The sequence below is a fragment of the Neolamprologus multifasciatus genome, chromosome 2 (assembly GCF_963576455.1).
Source record: "Neolamprologus multifasciatus chromosome 2, fNeoMul1.2, whole genome shotgun sequence".
Classification (NCBI taxonomy): Eukaryota; Metazoa; Chordata; class Actinopteri; order Cichliformes; family Cichlidae; genus Neolamprologus; species Neolamprologus multifasciatus.
In genome coordinates, this window is record NC_140440.1 from 21,106,377 (window position 1) to 21,123,190 (window position 16,814).

Below are 16,814 nucleotides of genomic sequence, written 5' to 3' on the forward strand. Positions count from 1 at the left end.
ACCATAATTGAAACTAAAATGCTGCACAAAAATTAAAAATCTGTTTCTAAATCTGATTAATTTGGGTCAGTTCTTGTATATTTTACCATCAGCCATCACTTCAGTTTATAGGCAGTCAAATGTTACATCACTCTTACACTCTCTCAAACCTCATCTGATAGAAATGTGACTGTCTAGCTAACATTGCACAATCAGTGCACCGGGATCATCTCTGCAAATACAACACAAAACATTTTGTTTAGTGATGAAATGAAACTCCAAGTCTGCATAAATATTTATTCACACTTAATTAAAGAAACAATAAAATGATTCTAACATTACAATGGTTAACTCCAAGCCCTAAACTTGAGCTTAGAAATGTAAAGACACAGCAACTGGTTCTATACATAAAACACACAAGTTAAATCCGAATAAATAGGATAAAAGTGGATGAAAATGACAGCAATAACATCCAAGTCAATTTATCTGTGGTAAGTGATGCATTAGAATACATAAACCAAAAGAAAGGCACTTCTGGCAAAATGTGTTTCAACATAGGAACAGCCCTTTAATGTGTATTTACATCTCAAGGAACTATTTATAAAACCATCTACATCTATACAGATATTTACCATTGTAAGGACTAGGAAAATATAGTTTTACACATTATCATTCTAAGATTTATTAAAGAAAATTGATCCATAAATAATATTATAGGCTCTACTTTACAATTACGATATAATTACAATATTATAATGACAGTGTAAAAGCAGCATTGCGTCTGAGCAAGAATATATTGTTCTCAAGCAATATAGGTCTTGATCTTCTGTGTTATGTCTTGACAGCAGATCGGACACTTGTTGAGGGCCTGTGAACAATTCTCGCAAGCAACAAGGTGAGCGCATGGAATGAATACAATGGCAATATCTCTGTCCATGCATATTTTGCACTGTTTTTCCCTCTGCAGCCTCTGTAGTTTCTCCAGTGGGTCCTCATCTGACATAAAATTAAATAAACAGAAGTCAGCACTGCTCAGACTTTGTTTCATGATGTATCTGGGGCACTGAAGTAAAAAAGAAAAAAAGAAAAATGTACCTTCCATATCTTCTGAAACTGGATTTTGATGACTTGAAGCCTGGAAGCAAACAGGGAAAAACAAAACCCTGTGACTGAGATCACTGTAAGTCCTTTAATTATGACGTACCTTTCACACGCTGAAATGGAACACTAAGCTTATTTTAACTAGAGGCCAATCTGGGACTACTGATGATTTTTCTGGTGTAGAAAATTAATATACTCCCAAATATTCATATACACCCATTTATACATATAAAGTATGGTACATTTCCAAAACAAGTTAGTGATTGTCTGTGAAGAACAATGTGAGCCTTCCTGCTTTGCAATCCATGATGAAAACCTTTCTAAACTAACCTTAAGATTTTCATGTTCAACTTTCATTTGGGCACATACGCCAGACCTCTAGTGTTGATATTGACAGTGCTTTAAGGGAATCTTAATTTGTAGTTTACGCATCCACAACTTGTGGAAAAAGCAAAAACTTACAGCTCTGTCGTGTTGTGGTCTTTGTAGCTGGATGCTGTTGACAAATTCTGGCCCTTTGTTTGCCAAAAGGAAGCTGCACCTGTTTTAAAACAGTATATACTTTGATTAAAACAGACGCAAATGCCACAGAACAAAGAAGACAACCTGTGTGTGTATATACATATGTGTAAAGGCATATTAAGAAGACGGGGGTACCATAGTTGTTCTTACCCTGGGTAGTGTTTGGCATGCTCCACCCAAGGGTCTTCCTCAGGCTGCCAATTGTTCAAGCCTCCACCGCAATGGAAACACAAGACTGCGTCTCCTCTTCCTGCAAGGATACAAATTACATTTGATTGCATTCACAGCTACCTACTAGAAAATTTAGACCATACATTTTAAAATGTGGCACAATGTTTCTTTAGTCTCAAACACCTGAACATTACCTGTGCTGTAGAAGCCAGCTCTGGCAAGCCTCTCGTGGTCAATAGGGTGCCAGACACCAGCAAAAGTAGCACGCCTTGCCTCAAAATTCTGCATTAAGGCCGGGTCATTTGCACGCCGATTGTTGCTGGCATCCTCCTCTATACCTGTCTGGATTGGGATGTTCCTGACATCATGCCCAAGGATAAAGAAGCAGTTGGGATAATGCTTGCTGTGCTCACTCCAGGGAGTATCTCCTGGTTCCCACCCATTCAGCCGACCACCACAGCAGAAACACTGAACCTTGTCACTCTGCCCCACGTAAAAGAAGCCGGCTTGGGCCAGATCTCTGGGTCTCACTGGAGTACTGTTGGGCCAAGAAGAGAAGGTCCGAAGTCGGGCTTCTTCATTTCTCATGTGATGAAATTTAGGGTAGGTGGCCTCATCAACCACTTCTCCTGTTCTCAAACGATATCCCATGTCTCTTACTTCTTCACTGATTAGTGCAGTATTGGAATTCTGGTTAAAACTGGTACGGTGGACGCAGGTGAGAAACGTGCATGATGGAGAAAACTGTGAGAATGAGAGAATTAGAATTGGATCAATTTGGAAGAAAACCAAACAGACAAAAAAAAAAGTGAAATATTAACCACTTCCACTTTTTCATGTTACAAGTTTGATTACCTGCTTGTGCTTGTCTACAGGCCTGTCTCCGCTGTACCAATTATCCACAGTCATATTACAGCTGAAACAGCGGACACGGTCAGACTCGCCAGTGTAGAAGAAACCAGCCTGTGCCAGTGTTTCCGCAGGCACCTTGTTAGCAAGGTTGGAGCCACGGAATGAGTCTATGCGTCTTGTCAACGAGGAAAAATCGGGCGCATTGTCCGACTCCCAAACACCATCTTGACTGAGATCACACATGATTGAAACAGGAAGCTGTAGGGATTTGTTAACTTGATGGACAGATGATCTGCGAATAGAAAGAAACAGGATATGTTTGAAAAAATGGTAAAGTCTCCTCATTTGCTTGTTTGTTTGTAAACAGACTCTTCAGTGGTTAAATTCCTGCATTTCCATGTCTGGCGCCAGAGAACCAAACGGCACATCTGCAGGGTCTCTGTACCTTTAAGAGAATGCCAGCCTGTTATCACATGCAGGAACTGAATGTTCCATGTGAGGGATGGGCACTGGAGAGGCAGGTTTGTCTACAGGCACATTGCATATTACACCACATAAAAGGGTTATACTGCTCGAAGATACAATGCAGCAGAGATCTCAAACAAAAGGCCCAGGAGCCAGAATCAGCCTTGCAAAGGCTCCAGTTTGGTTTGCTGTACAGCTTTGGAAAATGTGAAAGGAGGAATGTATTTTGGGCTTTTGACTGTAGTTTTACTGCATTTCCTGTTGACAGAGACCTCCTCATTCATAACACACAAAGTAATTAAGTAACACATAAACAATTAAATGACAGAATAGTTCCTGTTTTATCTGTCTACAATAATAATGTCTGTTTTTTCTTTTCAAAAAGGTCTCCAAAGTTTTGTTTTTTGTTTGTTTTTTTAAAAGGGAGGAGGCGAGCATTTTCTGTGAATTAACAGAAACGTTCTCTTTTACAATTACAGCACAGTCTGAGAAATGAGCAGCCAGAACTTCTGGAAGTTTATGCATTTATTTCTTACAATTTAACCCTGGAGAGCTGTGCTGACAGGTTTCTTTGATCTACTGCAGCAGTGTTTCTATGGCCTGAAGAAAATCTGAGAATTACTGTTGAAATCACCCTTCTTTGATACCTCAAGGATGAGATTTTGCAGTTAAACTTCTTAACGCTGAGAGTAAGGGTAGTTTCACTGGGCTTGAGGTCTAAAGTGAGCTTGTATGTGGCCTTAGAAGAAAAATGAGTTTGACATCCTGGCAATGCAGAATATGAGGAAAGAGAGCAATAATAACTTAAGGCGTGAAACTATGATTTCAGAATCTTTACATTCCTCAGCGTCATAGTTTTGGTTTAATCGGTGACTGTGTGCTTGGTCAGATGTTTAAACAGCTGTTTATCAGCAGATACGTTGCCGTATTGATGGGATGCGATCTTTGAACTGTCTTTAGGTGTCTGCATTATTTCAAGTAAATCAATCGCCAGCGTCATCCCTTTATTTTTTTAACTTGAGCCAAGACTGCATCGTCCCACGCATTAAAATGCTCACTTTTTGACTGACTCGTAACTGCGAACGACATCTAACCGAAAGTAAAACCAGCGACAGGGGAGTTTTCCCACTAGCAGTTCCACGTGTTTCTTGTAACATTTATTAATGATCAGAGTGGAGAGGATTTAACCCCAGCAAATTCCAGAAAGGCCCCACAGCTTTGCTTCAGTTGAACACGACACAGAAGCCGTACTGTTTCTGGGAAACGCCAAGAACAACAGCGCCGATGACAGCAACTGACAGCCAAGACCTCGCTAAACCCACACAGTGTTTTCGTTCAGTTAGAAATTAGTCAATACAGTTACCTAAAAGTGCTTTTATATGTAAAATGTAAACACCCAAGGCGACAATCTTGGACTCTGACCTGTGCTTTTGATCTGTACTGCTAGGCTCGTAAGCGGAATCGCGAATGCTAGCTTCAGAGTGCTTGGTAGCTACATTAGCTTAGCCTTTTTACGCAACGCTAGCTAGGTCACACAGTGACTTATCGAATATAATAACGAAATTTTAAATGTTTACCTTTCAACACAGCTCTGTTTCCTCCAGATAGTGTAGAGTGCGAACACCTCGGAAAGGAGACTCCGGTGAAGTCTTTTGTGACCTCCCTGTCAGGAAGTGAAAAGCGCCTAATCAGGTGATGTCAGGAAAGGGTTGTGCCGTGGTGGTTGTCCAGCAATATCCGTGTTTGGCCAGTGTCTCTTGGAAAAAGAAATTTTTGATATTAATAATTTTTTTAAAACCTGGATTACTTATGTAAGAGTCAAATTGCATTAAAAAATGCTTCTACGTTTCGCTCAAAATGGCTTAGTATCGTCCAGGAGAGCTATATGTTTATAAGCCAACAAGCTACATTTGTAGTCTGTTTTCTGATTTAGTTGCATTTCAGCTGTCAGCTACGCCGTTTAATTTAAATGTATCTCCTATCGAATCCGCCAGTCACAGAGCAGCAAGCCAATGCACGTAGGTAAAGGGCAGAAATGGTAAAAACGACCTCAAACTAAGCATCAGAATGGGGAAGAAAGGTGATTTAAACACGGTTGCTGGTGCAAGATGGGCAAATCTGGTAATAAACTGCTAATCTACTGGGATTTCCCTGCAATACTAGTATTTAATAAATAAATTAAAAAAATAAAAACTATTTTAACTATTTTAAAAGTGCATACTGTGGTGTGAACACCACACCTTGGTATGTTGTTCTTTTGCATTTTATTAAACACACAATAAACTTTGAGGTAGATGAGACTCAGCAGTAGACTACACCCGATGGCATTCCTGTGAGCTGAGAACATGTTTGTACATTTGGATTGAACGACATGAGGTCGTGGATCCAGCCTGGTTTTTATCAGTGGTTCAAGCAGCTGCTGATGGTGCTGAAATGGTAACTTTTGGCCTCTTAATACCAAAGGAACATCATTTAAATGGCACAGCATACTTGAGTATTGTTGCTCACCTTGGCCATCCTTTAAATACCTAAAAACTATTAATTTATTTTTAGGGCAATTTGAAGCTTCCTCAATTTATAGGCTGGCCAGATCCCAGCAAACTCAATGTGGTAGAACATTGGACCCATTCCTAACACTGAGAATCTTTTAGCATGTGCTAAAACTTGATATTTTTGTTAAGTGACAGTCTTTTCACTTTCATGTATTCTTCTTTTTTGTCTCAGAGTCCTTTAAAACTATTATTTACTGTTCTTTCCGTTTTCTCCAGCAATCATTTGGCTTCCATCAACTTATCCATCTGTTTTTTGAGCCGAGTTTCATGTGAGACTTACAAGTGAGAGTTGCCTTCCCAGCAGTTTCATGCTTATTCTAGCTTTATTTTCCTTTGTGGTAGTTTCAGTCATGTTCCACAAAAACCTGCATAGCTCGTGGGGGCAATTTTCCACTTCAGTGTGAACAGTTAATGACCTATGAAGACACCCTTTGCTGCTTCCTTCACAGCCATTGAGTAAAAGGCAGACTATAGAAAAGAAGGCTGAAAACTTCCGCTAATAAAAATGTGGGCCATAATCTCAACATGTGGAACAGGGAACAAGAAACAAACGCTTTGCAGCACTACGTCAATAGGGAAAACCTGGTCACTTCCGTTTTCCACTCACTGTTCCTTGTGTTGGCAGTACTATAAATAACATATAACATATATTGCATGACTACTACAAGATTTAAATAGCTGTTGTGGCTGGGAAGTTGTCAGGTTGACATGCTACATTCAAAGGTACGCATTATTTAAGATTTAGCTTAAAAACAATGAAGCTGCACAACTTTTTATTTGTTATTCAGTTAATCTGAAACCTGAGAAGTCCAAAAATGGTTTGCTTAGGATTCTTAATGTCCAGGGTTTTGGGGTGTGGTCAGATAAAGCTCTGTTGCACATTTAACCATATTCCACATAGCCACACCTGTATGACACCATCACCAGGTGAGAGGTTAATACTGTTGCAGATAGGCAACAATATTTTCAGTTAGTCTTTAAGGAACCTGGGTATAAGCTAATAATAAAAAGAACAAAAATGTAGGAAACATTCACAAAATTTTGTGCAATACGTCATTCATGAACAACACATTTATTAACAGGTTGAACTTCATGTTTTACATTACAATTCAAATTTAATAGAAAATAGCCTGTGGGGTTTGAAAACCTGTGCTCAGACAACAAATAAGATCAGTGCAGTCTCAAAGCACCATCTGAGTCCATCATCTCATCTTCCACACGGACCGCTTAAGGAGGACTGAGCGGGATGGGAAATCTTAGAATGTAACTTGGCAGTTGGTGGTGGGGATTTGAGCTGGAACAAGACGCGTCGGTTAGACAAAGCATCATCCCTCCACGATCCGACGGAGTATGTTCCCAAGACTGCCCTTTGCTATCTGGAGCGGGGTCTTCTCCTCCTTGTTCTCAATGTAAATGCTCGCTCCATGTTCCACCAGCAACTTGGCTGCTTCAACACGCTCCTCATCACATGCAAGATGGCTGGGAGAAGAAAAAAATAAAAATCAATGCATAACTATAAATACAGAAAAGCCTTTCTCCACCCCCCCACCCCCCAATGCTAATCACACTGTATAGCTAATGTAATGTGGATGATAACTTCGAGTACTGCTAGAGTAAGTAAGAAAACATTTTATTTTTAGGTATAATTAGAGTTCATCTTTGTATTCATATTGCATGATGTTAAAAAAAAAATAGCATTTGACATATATGTAATCATACAGAGCTGTGTTGCCCTGTGAGTCCTGAATATTTGTTGATGCACTCTGTTTGAGAAGCAGCTGGATGAGCCGGTAGTTGCCCTTGGCAGATGCTCTGTGAAGAGGCGTAGAGTCCAGCTTGTCAGTAGCATTCGGGTCTGCTCCATTTTCCAACAGCAGCAGGGCAATCTGCAAAGAGGCAACAATGTTTCATTCACAAGCTGAACACCACACTTTTACATCCAGTTATTTCTAGTTTCTATGAAATACCCGTTTTCAGATCTCGTCATTTTGGTTACCACAGTCATGTGGAAGTTTCATGTTAGGAAGTGAGACTGAAAGTTAGGACAATCCTGACTGGGAAAAAACCTGTGGTTGAAATAAAACCCTGTAAATGTAAAATGAAATCCATTCATGTCATGTCCAAGTCCTTGTGAGAGAAGACAATGAAAAAAATTCAGTTTTATGATCTTTTATATGCACATTTGATTTAACAGAAAAAAATGCATCTTGATTGTTGCAGTGTGTTGGACCCTGTTTCCCACCACCTCAAGTCTCCCATATATACATAGGTCTTTATTAAATCTTTGTAATCTTAGCAATGATATAGATACTGCAGCATACATGCTACAACAATGCCACGATATTTGAGATAGCTTTGTCCTTATATTGTTATATTATTATCAGTTATATTGAATAAAACATTCTCGTTATCTTAAAAATAAAGCTGTAGATAGTGATTTGGGTGTTTGTTTTTTTTTAATAAAGCTGACAAATCACCTTTTCTTATATCCAAGTGATTCTTCTCAGAGAGCAAGAGGGGATGTATTGATGTATTAGTGATGATGGTTCAGAACAAATAAGAAATGTTCAGGAAAACCTTCTAATACTCCAGATAAAAACAAATACATAAATATAACTTCATTACATGTCCAGAGGAAAGGTTAGAGTCTAAATGAAAACTGTACAACAAGCAGTGAACACAGCCAGAACACATTACAAGCACGTGTTGACGGTATCTTTGTAATACCTCTATGTGCCACAAGGGGGAGACAAATATTCAGCACAACAAGTTTATTGTTAAAGAAAAGCTGTTTTGTTTTGCACATTTGAGAAGTATAAGCAACCTATAATTATATTTTACTTATTCCTACAGGGTTTCCTTAAAAGTACTAAAGCTCATATCTACAAGTTTCATTCTAAAGAGAAAACTTTATGCTGATCTAAGAAAAGACGAAAAGGCACAATCGAATCCTGGTACCCTGGATGAGAACATGTTTCAAAAATTTAATAACCTGTTGCGTGTACAGGGTGTGACTTATAGGTGACAGAGAGTGGTTACTCATAAGCCAAGCCCTGTGTGTATAGGGCCCAGCGATAATAAAGGGGTGGTAGCACAGGGCTAATGCGACTCCGAAGGCACAGGAATGTAAAGCCAGTACAAAACAAGCATCTGTTTTTTTTTTATGTGCATTAAAGTTATATAAAAATTTAACAGCGCAAATGCAAATTCCTTGCTGACAGTTTAACCAAAAGGCATTTCCAGTGGAAATTGGCCGACATATCCTCAGCATGACCATGTATAATATCCACAAAACTTAAAAAGAGGTTATACACACACAATACAGTAATATTATGTTGAAGCACAGTACGTATCACTCCACAAGGCCCCTGCCTACGATAGCCGTAATGCTCCGACAATCCATCAAGCGGTGCAGCTCTGTAGCTTAGCAAAGTTGTACTAAAACATTTGACAGATTTTCGAGTGCCATGTACCACATAAAATCGTTTCGAGGTTAGTAAACACAACCAGAATTCATACATAAGACACACGGGATTGTCTCGGATGTTCAAGATGGGCTTTGCATCTACCAACAACTGCTCACACTGCCAAACCAATTCACCGGACAATTATATCCATGCTCTTTGGTTCTGTCCACCAGTTCAGAAGTTTTGGCGCGAGATATGTGAAGACTTATCAAAGTGTCTGAAATGTAACATTCCAACTTCCCCCTTAGTGTGTTTGTTGGGCAGCTTAGATAATGTCACTTCAGAAAAGAATATAGCCCATATGGTTTTCACTGCCCTATGCATAGCCAAGAAAACAGTCCTCATGAACTGGAAAAATAAAAACAATCTTAATTCTAACCAATATAGAAATTATCTATTAGATTACATTAGTCTTGATACAGCCTCTGCCACCACATCAGATCAATCGCTCTGGGCTCCTCTGATCAGCTCCATCACCTAGTGGGGGTGGGGGGTCATATTTTGGTCTCGCCTTCACTGTTGTGATTGGTGTGGGGGTAGGGTCAGGCTTAGGGCGTCGGGGGGTTCCCCGGGAGCATCTTCCTTGGGGGGCTCAACCCGGGGTAGCGGTCATGGCCAATTAGGGGCTCTGTTGGCTCTTGGGTGACGGTTTCCTCGTGGCTACGTGCAGCGGGGCTAGGGGAGGGTCTGTGCTGACGGACGGGGGTTACTGACCTGGTAGCCTGGCTGCCCCTGGGTGGATCCGGGACGGGCGTGAGGTTCTGGGGGCGCTCCGGCTCTGGCCTGGGGCCCTGGCCGGGCCTCGGGGGCCTGGGTCCTGGTTGGTGTGTTGCCGGGGTTGTGGGCCGGTGGGTATATGGGGGCCCACCACTGGCGCAGGGTGCCGCCGGTGCGCCGAGCCACCTGGGGGGCTCTTCAACTGGTGGGGGGGGGGGGGGGGGTTGTCACATCTTGCAGGAGCTTTCCTCTCTCAGGAACTCTCTCTGCAAGAGGGGGAGATACAGGAGAGGTGGAGGAAGATCTCAGCCTGGGCGTCTATTGTCTTATGTAGTCTGGAAGATGAGTGGATGATGGGGTGGGTGCAGTTTTCTCTGTGGTGGGGTTGGGTGGACTGCCCCGGGCTCTGTGGGGCCGGGCGGCGCCGCTGCACTGGGCCCCGGTTCGGATGGGCCTGGGCCCCCCTTCCCTGGCGGGTCGCGGAGTATGGGGGTGCCTACTGGGGTCAGCGGGGGAGCTGGCCCCAGGGAGGGGTCACTTGCCCCTCCCTTCCTTCCCTCCCCATCTCCAGCTGCCTCCCTCTTCCCGCTCCACCACAACCACCCACACATGCAGGGCCTTGGAGTAGGGGTGTGTCACCAGGGTGCAGAGGAGGTAACCCCCCCCCCCCCCCCCCCCCCGTCCCCTTCTGGCTGCCTCTGCCTCAATTTTATCCCGCAACTTAGACATTCACATTACTCACACTCTCATTACACATACATATAGGATCTTGGGGGTGGGCACGCTACACGGAATCCCAATTACCATCAGGGTGTACACCTCACCCCTGGCGTCGTTGCCCACCTCTCAATTTTAAATACACGTAGACATTGAGGGCTAGCAGGAGGGACTATGCGCTTACCTGCTGCTCTCTGGCAGGTAGCTCCATGCCCTCCTGGGTTTTAAATGCACCTTAGAACACACATACATCAACACTACAATGAGCGGGTAGAGGGAGGTTAGGAGTCTTCTCTCGCCCTCGTTCTCTGCGGTCGGCTGGAGCAGGGGGGCTAGGAGGAGGAGTTGGCCGTCCGACTGGGGTCCGGAATGTGGGGCCTCCCTGCTGCTGCGGAGTCGGGGCGGTCTGCTTCTCCCCACCGCAGGGAAAAGGGTAACACAACCTGGGTCTGGGTGCAGTTCCCCCCTCCAGGGGCAAGGGTACCTAGACCCGGTTCGTAGAGTACGCTTGGGGAGTGTGATTGTGTGTACAGCGTCTCTTTATGTCTGTTTCCACGTTGGTTGAGTGTGGAGTAAGTGCATATGAGAGCATGAGGGTGGGAATGGATGTTTGTATCTGTGTGTGCCTGTATGTCTGTGTCCATATGTCAGGTTGGGTATCAGACGCCACCTCTCTGAGGACAGCTCAGGCCCTCCAAGGTTTGGAGGCCTATCTCCCCCCACCACTTCCCCTGCCGGGGGCGGACTCCCTCAGACATCGGTGCGTTGGTGGTTCTTTGTGTCCGGGGGTGGGCGTCCGGGTACACACCGGCTCACTCCTTGGCGGCTGCTTATCGGGGCCTGGAGCCTGGGGCTCGCTTGGGCCACTTTGGAGGTGGGGTGCCCCCGGCCTCTCGGCCTGGGGCTCGGTCACTCAGGCACAGCTGGCTGCCGGCGGAGCTCACGGGCACGTCACTGCAACCCCCCCTGGCTTCTGCTCCGTGGCTGCTGGGTGACCCCTCATCTGGGACTCTCCTCAGCTCTTTCTGGGACAGTGGCACGGCTGCCCCTCTGTTGGTCTTCCTTGGTCTCTTGTGTTCTGAGGGCCTCTGGATGTCTGGAGTTTTGATCTCCTCCATACCTGCTTCATGCCCTGGAGGACGGGGCAGTGGCCCCCCACACCCTCTAGCAGATCATTACATGAGGGAACCTTTTAAGAAAACAAGCGCGTCCATGCTCACAGGTGTACACACGGGTGATCACACACACAAACTACACCCTTTTTGGCTCCTACCTCAATGCACACTGTGCTGTCGATCTTACGTGCTGCACAATAATGTTTAATATTTAGTATTTACTGTCATATTCCCATATATCGTGATGTTGTTTATTGTATTACTCTCGTTTTCTTCTGCTTGTTTTCTTTTTTCTTTCTCAACAGGTGATCCAGGTGATCGATATATGTATTTTTTTTTTTTCTGCTTATTCTGTTGGTTTTTGTTTTTTGCCCTTCTCCCCCGTCCCTCTTCTCAACTGTTTTTCTTTCCCTCTTTCTTTCTCCCTTTTCTTTCCCCCAGTCAAGTCTGTCCCGTATTCAGCAAGTGAAAATAAAATAAAGAATAAAAGGTGAATCAAATGGACCATTACGGCAAAGCTGGGATGGTCAATTTGGTAAAGAAAATCCGTTGGGCATCTTTCTTCGCCTTTAGACAATAATTCTGATGGCAAAAGAGCCAAACGGGACAGGCAAGAAGAAAAAAAAAAAAAAAAGAAAAAAAAAAAAAAAAGACACACGGGATTATAAGGGGCACTGTTGATTTTCAGAAAAAACAAAGGATTGATTTTAAGTGTGCTGTATTTTCCAAAAAACACAGTAATAACGACGGCCCGCTAGCATGCGCTACCAAAAATAGTGCTTTGTTGTATATCTGATGGACGAAAGCTAAACCAGTTCCACACCACTGAATTTGCAGCATTTTTACAAACCAATTCTGGTTCATCCGTGTCATTCAACGATCCGCTTTCGCCCGTCTCATTCTCCGTCGCCGAAATGCTTTTTCCGCCATGTGTATGAAAACAAAGGCACTGCGCATGCGCGTTTTACCCATATTCTATCGCGATATTTCATTTTCTTATCGTTGCCCAACATTATACCGGTATTACCGTGAACAGTATGATATGGCCCAGCCCTACTTTCTATATTTGTGTCAGTACTCAGTGTGAAGCACCAGTAGAGCTTGTGTAGAGAACAAGAAACCCACCATTCAGCACCCCACCTGTACATATTCCAGGGCCCACCTGCTGGAAGCGAGCGCAAAATTTGAAAAATAAAAAAATTAATTAAATAACAGCAACAGATAAACGATTAATTTGAATTAATATGTGATCATTCCTAATGATTATTACTATATTGAGAGCCAGTGTTATTGTACTAATGTCGGGTAAACTGGGCCCTGAAAAGTCCTACTTGGCATAATTATCTTTTTTCAAAATGCTTAGGACGCATTATCTCAGATCACATGACCATAGCTGACTGAAGTCTTGGTGTGTTTCACTTCAGCTTTCAGTGGCTTACCCACTGTGTCTAAGTGTAGAACAAAAACTGACGACATTGCAAACTATGGAAATACCAACAGGCATCAATCTCAAAGTTTTTCTGGCTTTGGTCAATGAAGATTTCTCCAAATCATGTGCTGGTCATAATTATTGTTAGCCTGGTATAACTTATAGCTTTGTTTAGAACTGTGCAAAACACGTTTGTTGTGTGTTCACAGAGTAGACGTCATCAAGACATGACAATAGTAAAAGTGGCCAGTGGGTGTCACTGTGGAAATTGTTTTGAAATCTCAGTACAATCCTGGCACAGCTGCTTCAAATGTTTCACTACTTCACACAGCTGTGCTTTGCCCATCACTAGAAGACACTCACAGCTGTACTTCTCCCCTGAGCTACACCACTGACAACAATTTTAACCAAAAGTTTCACATTTAAATTCATCACTCCATCAGATGTGTTGCCACCGATTTTAGTCCAGTTCTTGTGTAATTTGTCATACTTCAGCCTTTTGTCCCTATTTTCCTTCCTTAAGAATGGCTTCTTGACAGCTACCCTTCAGCTGAGACCATTTCTGAGGCTTCAGTGAACAGCAGATGGGTCAACAGAAGTGCGAGATGCATCTTCTCAGGTTCTATGTCAGGTCTTTACTCGATTTTTCCTATTTTTTGAGAAAATGACTTAAATATGTTGTTGCATTTGTTGTGTATGCTGTGTCATTGCCTGCCACTTCTTTTGTCGTCCACTTTCTTTTAAAGGACATACTGCACACCGTGGTGAGGTTTGCCATGTTTTCGGCATACAAGACATTTTATGCCTTTCAATCTAGGGCTGCTCAATTAATCGAATTTTAATCTAGATTACGATCTGGGCTTTCAACGATCATTAAAAATGACTGAGCCGATTATTAGCACCTCCCTCATGCTTTACTCTCGCGCTGCTCCGTGTGGCAAATCGAGCGCACCTCTCTGCATTTCGAACACGTGTCACAACAATTAAGAGGACCCGAGGGAAGCTCGGAAAGCTAAGCAGAAGTTATTTAGAGAGGAAAGTGACTGCCGTTGGTTGAAAAGAGAGGTAAAAAAAAAAAAAAACTTCAGTGGTGTGGAAACATTATGGGTTCGCGGAGTCAGACGTGGATCAAGTAGACACAGTGTGTAAACTTTGCTATGGTGTAGTAGCTGCACCACAGAGCAACACTGCAAAGTTCACTAAACATAGATGTTTACATTTTTCATTTATTTCTTATATTGCAAACATTTGCACCGTTATCAGTATTTGCACACTATTTTATATTATTTTTAAAGTCATACATTGTTCAATACATTGTTATTGTTAACCCTTTAAAGCCGGTCAGAGCAGCACGCTCTGTTTTGTGTAACTATTTTTTAAATCCCTGTAGAACCTGAACCAAGTAAGCTAGCGCAATATTTTTTTTGCATATGAAACCGGAGGAGTTGTACTTACTTCTTATGCCATCAGCTTGTCCTAGGTCACGGTTTCCTTCCACTCCTTGCAAAAATTGCATAAAAAGCGCTTGCAGGAACAAAAACATAATATTCCAGAAACAGGCTTTGCCGATCCGATCAGCTGTTCGTAACACTTCCCACATTGAAAAAGACGTTACCGGGAACTATCGCATGTCCGCAATTTCCTGCCCGAAACCGGAAGTGACGTCATTTTCGCGGAAAATGTAGTTTTTTACTTGTAGGCCTTAAAAGCTTATACTGGTGTTTTTATAAGTCATGTTTGACTTTTCTGAATAGTTTCTGGGATGCTTAGAACTCGAATTGCACTGCTGGAAATAGTTTATTTTGATGCACATGCTGTTTTCTTTGCAAATTTGCATCATAGGATTGTTTTTTTGTTTTTCCTGCAGTATATAAAAATTGCTGTATCTCCAAAATAAATTTATGAAGACACTCAAAATAAATTTCCTGTTGTTGTAAACTATTTTTTGCAACTTTTTTGTATTTAAAGTTTTGAGGGATAAACCTCTTAAATTTCTCCAAGTAGAAATATACGTAAAAACAAAAACAAAAAACGATTTTCAATTTGTAGTTTATTGCACTTTTTTGCAATTAATGTAGTTACTATGGACTTAATGCATACATATGATTAAAATGTGGGCTATAACAGTTGTATTGATGTATAGCAACTTGAAATGATCCCACAAATGGCACTACAACATGTAAAAAAAAATAATATAAGCTCTGGCGGACTTGGTTCTATGGTAGGTCTTAAAGGGTTAAATAAATATCGTCAAATAATCGAGATCTCAATTTCAGTGAAAATAATCGTGATTATCATTTTTGCCATAATCGAGCAGCCCTATTTCAATCTTTTTAATCTCTTACATTATTGTAGATTTAACTAAAGAAATGGGAATGAATTGTGTTTTTATGACAAGCTGCTAGTAACAAAGTGCCTAAAGATACAATTTAAAATTGGTTCTTTGCTAATTTGTCTGTTATGTGCAGCCAACACTGGCTCATTCCTTGAGTTAGGTGTCTTTTTTTGTTTGTTTGAATGATTCATAGGTTAGTGTTATGTGGCTTATGTGGAAAAAACACTTCTCTGAAAATTGTGAGGTATAAGAACTGGACCGAAGATAAGTGGAAAAAGCAGACAAATGTCCAAACTCTTTTGCACAACACTATATAATTAATTATGTGCAAAAACAAAGCACCACTGAACTAAACGGGGAGATAACACAACTGTATTAACTGACTGCAGAAGTATGGAGGACTAATACTGCAACCTGTGGATGTTACCTCATATCTGTCTTTGGAGGCGGCATAGTGCAGAGGGGTGCATCCATTTTGATTAACTGAGTTGAGCTGAGCTCCTTTGGATATCAGAGATCTTACGATGTCTTCTCTGCCTGCAGATGCTGCAATGTGCAAAGGGGTCCACAAAGCCTGAAAGGGAAAACAAAACAAAACACAGACATCAGTGGCATCACTCTGAAACAATGTGTTCATCAGTATATCTCTTGTATTAATGGTCACATGGCATCTTATAGGGAGAAGTCTGCAGAAGGAAAGAATTAATGTACCCACAAACAAACTTACATCATCTTGCAGGTTCACTTCAACTCCCATGTCAAGAAGAAACTCCACAATATCGGTGTGTCCAGCAGAACAAGCCCAGTGCAGCGCGGTTCTCCGGTCCTGAAATCACAGAAAGTTGTGTTGCTTTAAAAAGAAAATTATTATTCCGATTTACTGTAGGGGAAAAAATGAATTCCCGCGGGCTGTACTGGTGGGTCATGTGTTCTTACCTGGTCTGTTTTGCAGGCAAGCGTTTTATCTGACAGGATGCACTGTTTTAATTTCTCAAACTGCCCCGTGTAAGCAAAGTTACACACCTCCACATTGGACACCGACCTCTCCATTCTTAAAATATAGCTAAATGTCCAAATAAATATATTAAAGCTTACTGAGGATACTCTTTAGTTATTTCGTTTAATAAACCACAGAAGCAATGACTCAGGAAATTATGAGCTCTCTTTCCGCGCTGGTTGACCTTTTCTTTTCAAACTAAAACTCCATCACCAAAATGGTACTGACTTTGCCACGCCACTTCCGTATTATTGTCCATACAGTCAACATTTACTACCACTATTGTTTCCTTAAAATGTAAAAAACACCACATGAAAGTGGAACTCGGAAGAGAGAAGCATAAATGAGTCTGAAAGATTGTACTGACATCTTATTTTGGTAGGCAGAGTTGGTGC

General features: G+C 42.0%; 2 protein-coding genes across 2 annotated transcripts; both read right to left on the bottom strand.

The window, feature by feature from the left end:
• Nucleotides 1–262: 262 nt before the first annotated feature.
• On the bottom strand, nt 263–4,937 carry xiap (X-linked inhibitor of apoptosis). The gene is made up of 7 exons (XM_085171822.1): nt 4,668–4,937; nt 2,629–2,917; nt 1,968–2,517; nt 1,753–1,852; nt 1,543–1,621; nt 1,075–1,114; nt 263–975 (listed from the first exon to the last, which is right to left on the bottom strand). The coding sequence occupies exons 2-7, from the start codon at nt 2,866–2,868 to the stop codon at nt 782–784; spliced, it is 1,203 nt and encodes a 400-aa protein (XP_085027948.1). The 5' UTR covers nt 2,869–2,917; nt 4,668–4,937; the 3' UTR covers nt 263–781.
• A 1,761-nt stretch (nt 4,938–6,698) lies between these two features.
• On the bottom strand, nt 6,699–16,752 carry psmd10 (proteasome 26S subunit, non-ATPase 10). Its single transcript, XM_085171840.1, has 5 exons — nt 16,359–16,752; nt 16,150–16,248; nt 15,850–15,996; nt 7,362–7,528; nt 6,699–7,121 (listed from the first exon to the last, which is right to left on the bottom strand). The coding sequence occupies exons 1-5, from the start codon at nt 16,470–16,472 to the stop codon at nt 6,968–6,970; spliced, it is 681 nt and encodes a 226-aa protein (XP_085027966.1). The 5' UTR covers nt 16,473–16,752; the 3' UTR covers nt 6,699–6,967.
• Between the last annotated feature and the right edge of the window lie 62 nt (nt 16,753–16,814).